Source organism: Podarcis pityusensis, assembly GCF_964106645.2.
Source record: "Podarcis pityusensis genome assembly, chromosome: 1".
Lineage (NCBI taxonomy): Eukaryota > Metazoa > Chordata > Lepidosauria > Squamata > Lacertidae > Podarcis > Podarcis pityusensis.
The window spans coordinates 3,528,925-3,540,953 of NC_138028.1; the positions used below are offsets into that span (position 1 = coordinate 3,528,925).

Here is a 12,029-nt window from a genome sequence, read left to right on the forward strand (position 1 = left end):
CCTTCAGATATAGGTAAAGGTAAAGGTACCCCTGACCATTAGGTCCAGTTGTGACCGACTCTGGGGTTGCGGCGCTCATCTTGCTTTATTGGCCGAGGGAGCCGGCGTTTGTCTGCAGACAGTTTCCGGGTCATGTGGCCAGCATGACCAAGCTGCTTCTGGCGAACCAGAGAGGTGCACGGAAACGCCGTTTACCTTCCCGCCAGAGCAGTACCTATTTATCTACTTGCACTTTGATGTGCTTTCGAACTGCTAGGTTGGCATGAGCAGGGACCGAGCAACAGGAGCTCACCCCGTCACAGGGATTCAAACCGCCGACCTTCTGATCGGCAAGTCCTAGACTCTGTGGTTTAACCCACAGCGCCACTCGTGTCCCTCCAGTATATCCTTCAGATATACTGGACCGTAAAATAAATAAATAACAGGGGGAGCTAGAGAACCATGTTTGTCATCTTAAGCTCCCTTGGAGGAAAGGTGAGCTATACATTTAATAATAGCAACAGAGGCAGTCTGGATAGCTCAGCTGGCTAGAGCATGGTGCTGATAACGCCAAGGTTGCAGGTTCGATCCCCGTATGGGACAGCTGCATATTCTTGCATTGCAGATGGTTGGACTAGATGATCCTCCGGATCCCTTCCAACTCTACAAAGAACAGCAATAATGCAACAGGTAATCTGACCCTTATGTTTTCCCTCCCCTTACGGTTTTGATCCATAGGCTACTTTTAAAACGAGGCTGCATTTTAAATTGCATTTTAACCTGTATTTTAAATGGTTTTTTCTTCTTCTTTCCCCTATTATGTTTTTATTGTAATTTTACTGGTGTTAGCCGCCCTGAGCCTGGCTTTGGCCGGGGAGGGCGGGGGAAAAAAAAAATATTATTATTATTATTGTTGTTGTTGTTGTTGTTATTACATGGTACTAGGCCCCCACTGGGACGCGGGTGGGTCAAACCACAAAGCCTAGGACTTGCCGATCAGAAGGTCGGCGGTTCGAATCCCCGTGACAGGGTGAGCTCCCGTTGCTCAGTCCCTGCTCCTGCCAACCTAGCAATTTGAAAGCACACCAGTGCAAGTAGATAAATAGGTACTGCTCCGGCGGGAAGGTAAACGGCATTTCCGTGCGCTGCTCTGGTTCGCCAGAAGCAGGTTAGTCATGCTGGCCACATGACCCGGAAGCTGTACGCCGGCTCCCTCGGCCAATAAAGCGAGATGAGCACCGCAACCCCAGAGTCGGCCACGACTGGACCTAATGGTCAGGGGTCCCTTTACCTTACTAGGCCCCCACTGCAGGGAGGAGAGAAACACTGGAAGCTGCCTTACCCTGAGTCAGACCTTTGGTCCGCCTACCCCAGCACGGTCTACACTGGCTGGCAGCGCCTCTCCAAGGCTTCAGGCAGTGGATAATCCCAGGCCTGCCTGGAGATGCTGCCGTGGGCTGAACCCGGGGCTTCCTGCAAGCAGATCCAATGCTCTGCCACTGAGCTACAGAGGGAAGGGCTGACATCGCCTCCTCCGGAAGCAAGCCTGCCCATTGGCCTCCCAAGCGGAAGTTGAGGACGCCCCTCACCCAATGGCTTTCCCAGGGCTCCAGAGATGGGAAGAGAACACCAAGGAAGGGCCGGTCCCAAACTTCTCAAGTGCAAAGCACTTTCTGCGCTCAGTAGCATTACAGAAATGAATCACAAGGATTCTCTCTCTCGCTCCCTCCATCCACGGATAACATACGGCTTTATTTGGTATTCAAAATGTTTGTTTTGTACCGTTTCTGTATCAGGCCATTTTGGGTTGCGACGTCTAACTCAACGGTGTAGTCTCTCTCGAGAATGTACTTAATTTTATGAGCTAATGGCTGTGAACCCTGGTTTGCTTTGGTTTCATTTCTTGGTACTCCTTTATGCACCCTTCTCTGTTTTATTACATGTTTTCTACTTTAACGTCACAATAAAGTCTCGGAATTTATTTATTTTTAAATAAAAAACCCACAGAGTTTTAAACAAATAAGCAATGGGATGAGCAGGCGCTCTCCCTCACCCTCCCGGGTTACTAGTGCTCTGAAACGCAAAATCCGGTAACTTCGAATGAAACGTCTTCTAAGTTCTTGCCTTCAGGTCAAGGCTGTCTCTTGCTGACTTACAATGCTCCCAATGTTCTCTTAGGCCCTCCCACGACCACATTATTTCTGGCGACCGGCCCAGGTCTGGGGCCCACAATGAATGGGACTGGGCAGAGTCATGGTGATGGAGGAACAATAAAGAGGGTTTAGGAATGGCTTTAAAAAAATGTTCCTGAAGGGACAGGGGAAACAGGCATTCCTCTCCTCCCCTCCAAAAAAAGGATCGGGCCCATCGCTCAGTGGCAGAGAACATGTTTTGCACACACAGCCTCAGGTTCAATCCCTGATCTCCCCAGTAAAAAAAATATCCAGGCTGGAGAATAAAAGCTCTCCAGAAAACCTTGGATGCTTCAGCCCTGGGCTAAACAGATCAAGAGCCAGACCCATGACAGGGAAAATTCATATGTGCAACACTGGAAAAAGATCTGGAGAGCTCTCTCCCTCTGTAATTATTTTGGGGGAGTGTGGGGAGAGACAGGGGGAAAGCAATCAAGCAATACGATCATCCGCATACAACTTTATGTTTATGCAGCTTTAAAGCAAATATCCCTCCAGCAGAAGGCTGGCAGGCCACGACGGACCTTTCACACAGAGCTGACCCCTTGACGGAGGCCATAAATCAGCGCTGTGTTTTTTCTGGACGAGCCCAAGAGGACGGAAAGCGGCCCAAAAGCCACAGCTCCTTTTTCTTTCTGCGCGGCAGTGACATTATCCAGCCTTCCAAGCCTCCAAAAACCCCAAGCATTTCCTGTTTACGGCGCTGAGCAGAACGTGACCCTCTGCTGGAGGGGCAGATACGCTCCCTCTCTTTGGGGGTTTGGGACCATGAGCAACCTGGCTTCGTCTGCCCAGGTGACTGTGATGTGGTGATCTGGGCTCCTCTGCAGCTGCCTGGAATGCAGCTGTGTCCGAGCCAGCTCCGATCATGCCCAAAGCCGCAGCAAATGCCAGACGCGACGCCAGAAGCCCCGCATTTCCTGCATGCTCCTCTCCTTATCAGTTGCCTGGTCCTACAAGCCAGCGCAGAAAACGCCAGCCTGGTTGTACACGCAAGGATTTAACAGCTTTGGCCATAGAGAAAAGCACGGTAGAAAAGGAAAGGAGGTGGGGAAGAGGAAAGAAAAGAAAAGTGGGGAGAGAGGAGGGGAAAGGAAAGGCAAAACCTCTTCGTTCAACAGAAGGCAGGACCTACAAAACCACTGTGGATATTTACAACCAGAGAAGATAAGAACTTGAGAGCATAAGGCGAGCCTGGCTTCAGGATCAGGCCAAAGAGGACCCACTTACTCCAGCATCCTGTTTGGACACATGCCAGAGAAGACCGGGAGACAGAATTGAAATCTGCCAAGTGGGTACCCACAAAGACCTTCAAATGAAAAGAATCCCAAGTACATAGGAATGCATTTGTTCACATTTGTCCTTTCTCTCCCCCCAGCACAGTTGTGCTCCCCCCATGGTAAAAAATTAAATTTGAAGCCGCTTATGGTGGGGAGCCTGGCTTCTTCGGGGGGGGGGGGTTGCTACGCAAGAAGTGTCATGTACATTAATGGTGCTTAGTGAGTGATTGTGGAAACAGCTGTACAGCCGGCTGGCCAAAGGAGAGCAGGCCTTTACCAGGAGAAGGAAGAGGAAGGCATTCAGGGAACAGCTCCCCCAAAAGCAACACAAGTTGTGCTGTACGGCCAAGGGAGCCAGAGCAGAGAAGGCCTTTTAAGGCAAAGGTATTTCGCTTCCATGGGCTCCTTCACATTCCAGCACAAGCAACTTGCGGCGCTCGAGGTTTCCTTATGGTAACCTGGGGGAATCCTGGCTTGCAAAAGACACTTGCTGGCCTTTGTGGCTGCAGAGAGACACAGGAATGCAATACCACGAAGTTGCTTATGTCAGGGGGTTTTTTTAGCGCCAGACTGCTCTAAGGGATTTAAAATCACAGAGGCAGTAAAGGGATGCCCTGGCCTTCCCCAACCCAGTGCCCTACAGATGTTCCAGACAATATCTCCCATCAGCTGTGCTGGCTGGGCCGAGCGGGAATCGAAGGCCAAAACATCTGGAGGATACCAGGTTGGGAGAAAGCTGAGATGGGCAGCTGTTGCTTCAATAAACTCTGGAGCAGCTGCACGAAGCATGGCCTGAGGCAGTAAATGCAAACGGCACTCCTCCGCACAAACAGACACGATGAACGGAGGGGCCCCACCCGCTGTCAAACAGGCCTTGTGCCTCAGAACCTCCCCGGCCACATTCTGCCCAGTGATCCAGTCTACTCATTCTGCAGCCACACTTAACAGCGCCCAAAGACTACCAGCTCATGACCCTGAGGCAATGGGAGTTACTTATTTCAAACGTTCCTTCCCCCTGTTGTCCCACCCATCAGAAATCACACAGACCCCAGATTAGGTCATTTGTGGGGTGCAGCCACATCTAAGCTGCAGCATGGGCGATTCCCCTACCCCTTCTCCACACACCAAGATACGGCTTGAGTGAAGCTCTCAGAAAGCTGACCACACCACAAAGCTGGTCTGGAGCAGCATGATGGTCAGAGTGCAGTGAGACTCATGTGCGTTCACACTCACATCCTAAGTGTGACAGGAGAGGCAAGAAAATGGCAGAGGGTCGCCATGTCATGCTGCCAACCGAGTCCAGCGAGAGCAAAGCCCTCCACCTGCATCTCGGCAGGCCCACAAGGGCCACATCTGCCCAAGAATGCACACTCACTTGACAAAGGGCCTAACTATGGGCCTAACCAAAGCAAACAGTCTAATTTGTCAATGTCTAAAAGGTATCGAGCATCAGAACAACCTGGCCGCTATAAGGAAATTCTGCCCACGGTATGATCAATTTCAGTCTTCCCATTTTGATTCTCTGGCTCCATACCTGCACAAATTAGCTATCCCAAAATACAGACGTGCTTTCACACTCGCAAGACTGAACGTTTTGCCATCTGCGGTACTTGAGGGCCAATTCCAAAAGATCCCGCATGAGAAACGCCTTTGCCCCTGTGGAGACGGGTGCACCGAAACAGTGGCTCGCGTCCTCCTGTCTTGCACTCTCTACAAAGACCTGAGGAACGAGATCCTCACCCCATCCCAGGACACACAACCACTGCCACAGTGTCCTTTCTCCTGTCAGACCAAACAGAGCAGATAACAGCAAAGGTTGCTAGGTTCTTAGCAGGGGCAATCAGAATAAGGGCCACAATCTGACTGCTGATTCAGGACCCTAAACTGTGCTTTTATACTAAATTTCCTTTCTTCTGTGTATATTGTAATGTTTTATTGTTGCTATGGCCATTGGCTAACGCGAATAAAGTTTCTATCTGACAAAGAATGTCACTTACTCTGAGCAGCTAGGAGCATCATAACCAGATATGGACCACTGGTACCAAACTCTACAGGAAACTGCCCTGACTCACTAACTAACTGATTGAGTGAAACTGTCACAGGGACAAAGGAGGATGCCTTCACCCCCGTGTGGCTCCCCTTTATCACATACACAGCCCAACAAGACAATGACTGATCCCCCCAACAACATACAGATCAATATGGCTAACCTATTCCAGCAATCCCCCCCCCCACAAAAAACACACAACACACTGCAATCAATCAACTGCAACCAACCACAGCGGGGTCCCGCTGACCTCTTGCTCCACCAGCAAAAATAGGACACCTATCCACGTGATGCTGACAAAGTCCATCCATACACTCTTTATTCTCTCTCCTCTCTTTCCCCCTCACCCCCACATTACCTGCAACAAAAATGTCTCAAACTGACTGCAATGGATTTGTATGAAGGATTCTACGGTTTAAAAACAGAGATACGAAAGGTACTTTTGTTACTTAAGGAAAATCCCTCAGTAAAAACATATTTTTAATTTTTTATTTTTTAAAAGGCCCTGTCTGTCCTGCAGAACTCACTCAAAAGCCTGACATGCCCAGTTCATCCAGCCCCCGCCCCCCTTTTTCCTCCCAAGTGGGTGGTAACCTTGAAATGCAGAGTGTTGATCATTTATTCACAATGAAGCCAGGCATACTTACTTGGCGCAGCTTCCGCCATCAACAAAAGGATTCCAGTGCGAAGCGAAGTGTGCGCCAGATGCCACCACCTGCAGAGGGGAAAACGTTCAGTTGAGCAATGTCTCCAGCTAACATCTAATGAGGGCACCCCACTATAATACAATCCACATTCAGGCCCTATTCCCTGGCTCTGCTTCAGGGGTAGCGTTTTCTGGATCTGCTCCGTTCTGCTTCTGGTCTGGGAAATGTACGCGAGGAAAGGCGTGGCACAGACTGGGGACCAGCCCAACGCCAGGCATCAACCGCCGCATAGCCAAAGGCCACAGGTGGGCTTGAGGCTATCATTGGCATCACCTTGAACTAGGAGCCCTAAAGTCTTCATTATTTTTATACTTATTTACACTGAAATATGCATGTGGCCTTTGAAAGCCAGTATCAGATCACTGCAGATGGTGACAGCAGTCACAAAATTAAAAGACGCCTGCTTCTTGGGAGAAAAATAATGACAAACCTAGACAGCATCTTAAAAAGTAGAGACATCACTTTGCTGTATAGTTAAAGCTATGGTTTTCCCAGGAGTGATGTATGGAAGTGAGAGCTGGACCCTAAAGAAGGCTGATCGCCAAAGAATTGATGCTTTTGAATTCTGGTGCTGGAGGAGACTCTTGAGAGTCCCATGGACTGCAAGAAGATCCAACCTCTCCATTCTTCAGGAAATCAGCCCTGAGTGCTCACTGGAAGGACAGATCGTGAAGCTGAGGCTCCAATACTTTGGCCACCTCATGAGAAGAGGAGACTCCCTGGAAAAGACCCTGGTGTTGGGAAAGATGGAGGGCACAAGGAGAAGGGGACGACAGAGGACAAGATGGTTGGACAGTGTTCTCGAAGCTACCAGCCTGAGTTTGACCAAACTGCGGGAGGCAGTGGAAGACAAGAGTGCCTGGCGTGCTCTGGTCCAGGGGGTCACAAAGAGTCGGACACGACTAAATGACTAAACAACAACAAATGAGCTCCAGCGCAGGAGGTGAAAAAGAAGACCTGTGCGGGTGTCCAGCCCAATGTGGAGGGAGAAGACTGGATGCTTCTGGTAGGTGGTAGGGGTAGTGATGGAAATGGAGGGTGTTATCAACCTTTTGAAGTGCAGGACGCCCACCTGCTTCAACTGGAGTGCAGACACAACCATGGGAGGTAAGCAAGACCCTCCACTTCACATGGCACTTTGGGCAAACCGGCATTAATTTATTCTGACATCTGCCAAGACTATTCAACACGATACATTGGGGTGGGCAGACTTCAGACTGCCTGGATCTACATTTGTTGTTGTTTTTTAACTAGAATCCCAAAATCTGCCAATCAGAGCCAAGTACAAACGACATACAACTAGAATTAAAGAACAAGTGTGCCTCTGAGTTCATTCTGAGCAGTACCGAAACTGAAGTGAGCTCCCAGTTCTTCCTGGTCAACTTTTTCATTTCATCAGCTTAGCACAGGTGGGAAAAGCTCCTTCGCTCTTGCTCTTCTTAAAACTGGGAGCCAGAAACCCTTTGCCAATCTACTGCAGATCACCCAGGGATCTACCAGTAGATCCCAATCTGCGTTCTGCAAACCCCTGGGGGACGTGTGTGTGCATGTAGCATGTGGTGAATTCATCTAGAGATTTCTATAGAGATATGAAGTGGTATATATAAATACTAAATAAAAAATAAAAATAAAACAAATCCGTACCACTTCATCTCGCGCTTCTGTTTCTTTCCGGAGAGGCGGTTCAAACTGCAGCTTGTCAACTGAAAGACATGAGGCATTTACAACTTTATAAACAAAACTTTTACAAGGCTTTTTTTCCAACTGCAATGTCCCATGGCATAGCAAAAATGTTCAAAGTTATTAATATAAGCCACTTAGATGGTGATGATATATTTAATTATACCCCACCTTCTTCCCTGACAGGGACTCAAAGTGGCTTAGAAGAGCCTATTAAAAAGTTTTCTTATCGGACAATTAAACAGTACTTCCTCTTAACATGCCTGAAAAGGTAGAGGGGTTTGTTTTCGGTTTGAAACACTCTCTTCTGAAACGCCACCCTTTATGAGGGGCTGCGATTCCAAGAACTACCCCCCTGCAAAAATGAAACTAGCAAGGAGTGTGTCTGCTTGAAGGAATATCAACTACCAACTCTTTCCTCTGGAACGGCATGCTTTTAAGAGAAGTTAGGCAAGAAGGCGAAGAAGGAACATAAAGAGGATTTTAACCATGGTAGGATCCTCGACCAATTTCTTTTGGAGACTAAAATAAAACAATTGAGATTGTGGGCACCTGGCCCAAAAGCAGAGGGGAAGGAATCTCCTGCCGCCTGAAAGTTTTTTCTTTTCTTTTTTTGCTATTAAATTGTTTTTGCATTGATTTGGGTTTGTTTTTTTACACTTTTTAATGGTTTTTATCTTTTTAATGTTGTAATGCCCTTTGATATATTTTTATGATTTAGCAGCATATAAATTTATTTTTTAATCAACCTATCAATCCATTTTAAGGTGAGGCGATAATACGGATCAACCACACGTTGTCTAGGGATTTTGAGGAGAGCAGCACACAGTTCAGGAGGCAGAGCTGGCATTTTTTTGCACACAGCTACTACTTCATGAGCAACTCGGAGCAGCCTGCCTAGAAGGTTCTCTTGGGCCAATGAAGAAGTTCAGAGAACTTTGCTCCATCCTTTCCATTTCTGGATCCCCGTCTGTGGAATGCTCTCCTCCAGTGAGGACCACCTGGTGGCTTCGCTGGCATCCTTTTCGCACCAGGGGAAGATTTACCTTTCCTGCCAGGCCTTTGATGGACACAGCTGGTACTGTTCTGCTATTACTGTGCTGCCAAAGCTTCCTAAGGCTGTGCGCTTGTGTGTGCATTCATATACAGTCATACCTCGGGTTACAGCTGCTTCAGGTTGCGTTTTTTCGGGTTGCGGACCCCCAAAACCTGGAAGTACCGGAATGGGTTACTTCCGGGTTTCGGCGGTCGCACATGCACAGAAGCGCCGAATCGCAACCCGCGTGTCTGCAGACGAGGGTTGCAAATGTGCATCCCGCACGGATCACGTTTGCAACCCAAGCGTCCACTGTATGAAAGAATTGTAGGTGTTGGTTAAATTTTATATAATAATAATAAATTTTATTTATACCCTGCCCTCCCCAGCCAAGACCGGGCTCAGGGCAGCTAACAACCAATAAGAAAAACAAGTTGATTAAAATACAATTTTAAAAACATATGAATGAATCTATGTCTATAGCTACACACACACACACACACACACACTTACAAATTATTTCATACAGATAAAGAATCAACTATCCCACTCAAACCTTGCAGCCGGTGTTCAGGCAATATAACCGAAAGATGCAATTTCTTATCCCAGACTACTATTTGCATAGAAGGTGATAGGAGACCTTTTTGGCAACAGATGGATTATTGAGACTAGTAAATCGTCCTTATCATCATCATCACACCCCCCCCCGGAGTAATAATGAACACTTAGGCTGGTGCTAAATTAGGGGGCAAGCGTTTTGCTTTAAAATAGAGGAGAAGTGAAGTAAAATATTTTCTCTTCACTCCAAAATGAAGATGAAACAATTAAATACAGGGTAAAAACAGGAATGGTCAAACAGAAACCGTAACGAGGTAGAAGGAAGTCAATAATATAACAAAATGAAAAGGTAATACTTATCAATACATAGGTATTTTTATTGTTAAAGCTGTTACGCCGATTTAGTTGTTCTTTCTTTCTTTCTTTTTTCTTAATTTTTGTTTTCGCATGATATAAATATATTAGTAAATAAATCTTAGATTTTCAAATATTAGAATTCATAAGTAAAGACCAAAATCAGTCTAAGAACAAATACTGCAAGGTTAGTTTCTATTGATTTTTAAGGAATGTTTTTTGTTTTGTCCTTTGCTTTTGTGTGTGTTCCTCCCCCCCCCCGCCCCGTTATGTCTTATTCAGTGTATGTATAGATGTATGCTTTTGCTAATAAATAAATAAAATAAAATAAAATAAAATAAAATAAAATAAAATAAAATAAAATAAAATAAAATAAAATAAAATAAAATAATAAAATAAATAAAATAAAATAAAATAAAATAAAATAAAATAATAAAATAAAATAGAGAAGCTCACAATTGATTTCAGATGCCGTCCTCTCTGCTCTGACGTTCCGGTTCGTAGAGCGAATGGTGTGGCGAATAACCGGGTGTGGCTGCAGGAGTCAGAAAGGGAGACATCAGTGGTTGTGACACATGCAAATCTTCATTGCCCACCGAAGGGAAATGGGGTGCCCCACATAACCGTATGGCTGCATGTTCATAGTTGCAAAAGGGTTTTTGCTCCGTGTCCGCTTCTCTGGAGCAGCAGAAAACAACCTTTCTCCCTCCTCTATGTGACATCCTTAGAGGAGGGAGAAAGGTTGTTTTCTGCTGCTCCAGAGAAGCGGACACGGAGCAATGGATCCAAACTACAAGAAAGAAAATTCCACCTAAACATTAGGAAGAACTTCCTGACAGTAAGAGCTGTTCAACAGTGGAATTTGCTGCCAAGGAGTGTGGTGGAGTCTCCTTCTTTGGAGGTCTTTAAGCAGAGGCTTGACAACCATATGTCAGGAGTGCTCTGATGGTGTTTCCTGCTTGGCAGGGGGTTGGACTCGATGGCCCTTGTGGTCTCTTCCAACTCTAGGATTCTATGATTCTATTCTATGGTTTTTTCCCCATGGAGGGAGCATTCGCTCGTGTAACCTCCCCACAATGAAGACCTACACATGACTCCCAGGCTGACCAGTTCCAAGGGAGAACGAAGCCTAAAGGCGAGGGAACTGCCCAGAGGAGGGACTCGCTCACCTCAAAATCGTCATCATCTGCCTCGGCGTAATGAGGGGGGTTGTCGGGATTGTTCACTTTGTCCAACAGTTCGACGGCCAGCGACCGAGAGAGACCAGGCTGCCCAACGAAGGTATGCTAAAAATATACATACATGGAAAGAATGAGAGGGCAAGTTCAGGACTTGCTTGTCCATGCCAGCCTTTGCTAACCAGGTGCCCTCCAGATAGACCATGGCTCCCATCAAGACCCACCAGCACAGCTGCGGTGGGCACCAGTTTGGCAAGCGTTGGTCTGCACCGGCTAGCAGAGGCTCTTCAGCTCCCTGGAGAAGCTGGGGAGGAGAACCAGGGACTTTCTGCGCAGAAACCAAAGCCCTACCACAAAGCTATCATCCTTCGTCTGCTAGCTGCCCATGCGAACAGGAACTTTCCCCAGGCTGCGCCTCGGGTGTTTAGGAGAGCCAGTGGGGTGTAGGGGTTAGAGTGATGGGCTCTGATCTGGGAGACCAGGGTTCGAATCTCGCCACTCAGCTCACTGGGTGACCTTGAGCCAGTTGCCATCTCTCAGCCTAACCTGCCTCACAGGGTTGTGAGGATGAAATGGGGAGGAAGAGAACCACACACACCACCTTGAGCTCCTTAGAAGAAAAGGCAGTATATAAATGTATAATAATAATAATAAACATTATGCCTAGTTATTCTTTGAGAGAATATCCCAGAAGTGTGTGGTACATGCTGATTTCATGACTGTGGTTAAGCTTTTTACTATGTTTTATAGACATCCCTGGCTGCCCTTTCTTAGAAAGATTTTAGAATGTATTTTAATTAATTGACTGTGTGATTTTATGTACACTGTGCTATTTTTACTTGTCAGTTGCTCTGAGCCCGGCTTTGGCTGGGGAGGGCGGAATACAAATAAAATATTATTATTATTATTATTATTATTATTATTATTATTATTATTACTATTACTATTACTATTACTATTACTATTATTATCAATGAAGTGGCTCCTCTTTAGTTTTAATAATAAAATTATTATGTTT

The 12,029-nt window shown here is 46.7% G+C and overlaps 1 protein-coding gene and 1 long non-coding RNA gene across 3 annotated transcripts in view; one reads left to right on the top strand and one right to left on the bottom strand.

Annotated features, from left to right (window-relative positions):
• MAP4K5 (mitogen-activated protein kinase kinase kinase kinase 5) overlaps positions 1 to 12,029 on the bottom strand; it is a 90,529-nt gene that overhangs the window by 22,209 nt on the left and 56,291 nt on the right. For both annotated transcript variants that reach the window (XM_081018734.1, XM_081018733.1), the window contains exons 13-16: positions 11,003 to 11,119; positions 10,290 to 10,368; positions 7,850 to 7,908; positions 6,146 to 6,213 (exon numbers count right to left, since the gene is read on the bottom strand). In XM_081018734.1, the coding sequence (XP_080874860.1) occupies positions 6,146 to 6,213; positions 7,850 to 7,908; positions 10,290 to 10,368; positions 11,003 to 11,119 (323 nt within the window). The remainder of the gene's footprint in view (positions 1 to 6,145; positions 6,214 to 7,849; positions 7,909 to 10,289; positions 10,369 to 11,002; positions 11,120 to 12,029) is intronic.
• Positions 1 to 12,029, top strand: part of LOC308470520 — a 215,454-nt gene that overhangs the window by 11,192 nt on the left and 192,233 nt on the right. Inside the window, exon 2 of the long non-coding RNA XR_013982462.1 lies at positions 394 to 1,104. This is a non-coding gene — a long non-coding RNA (uncharacterized lncRNA). The remainder of the gene's footprint in view (positions 1 to 393; positions 1,105 to 12,029) is intronic.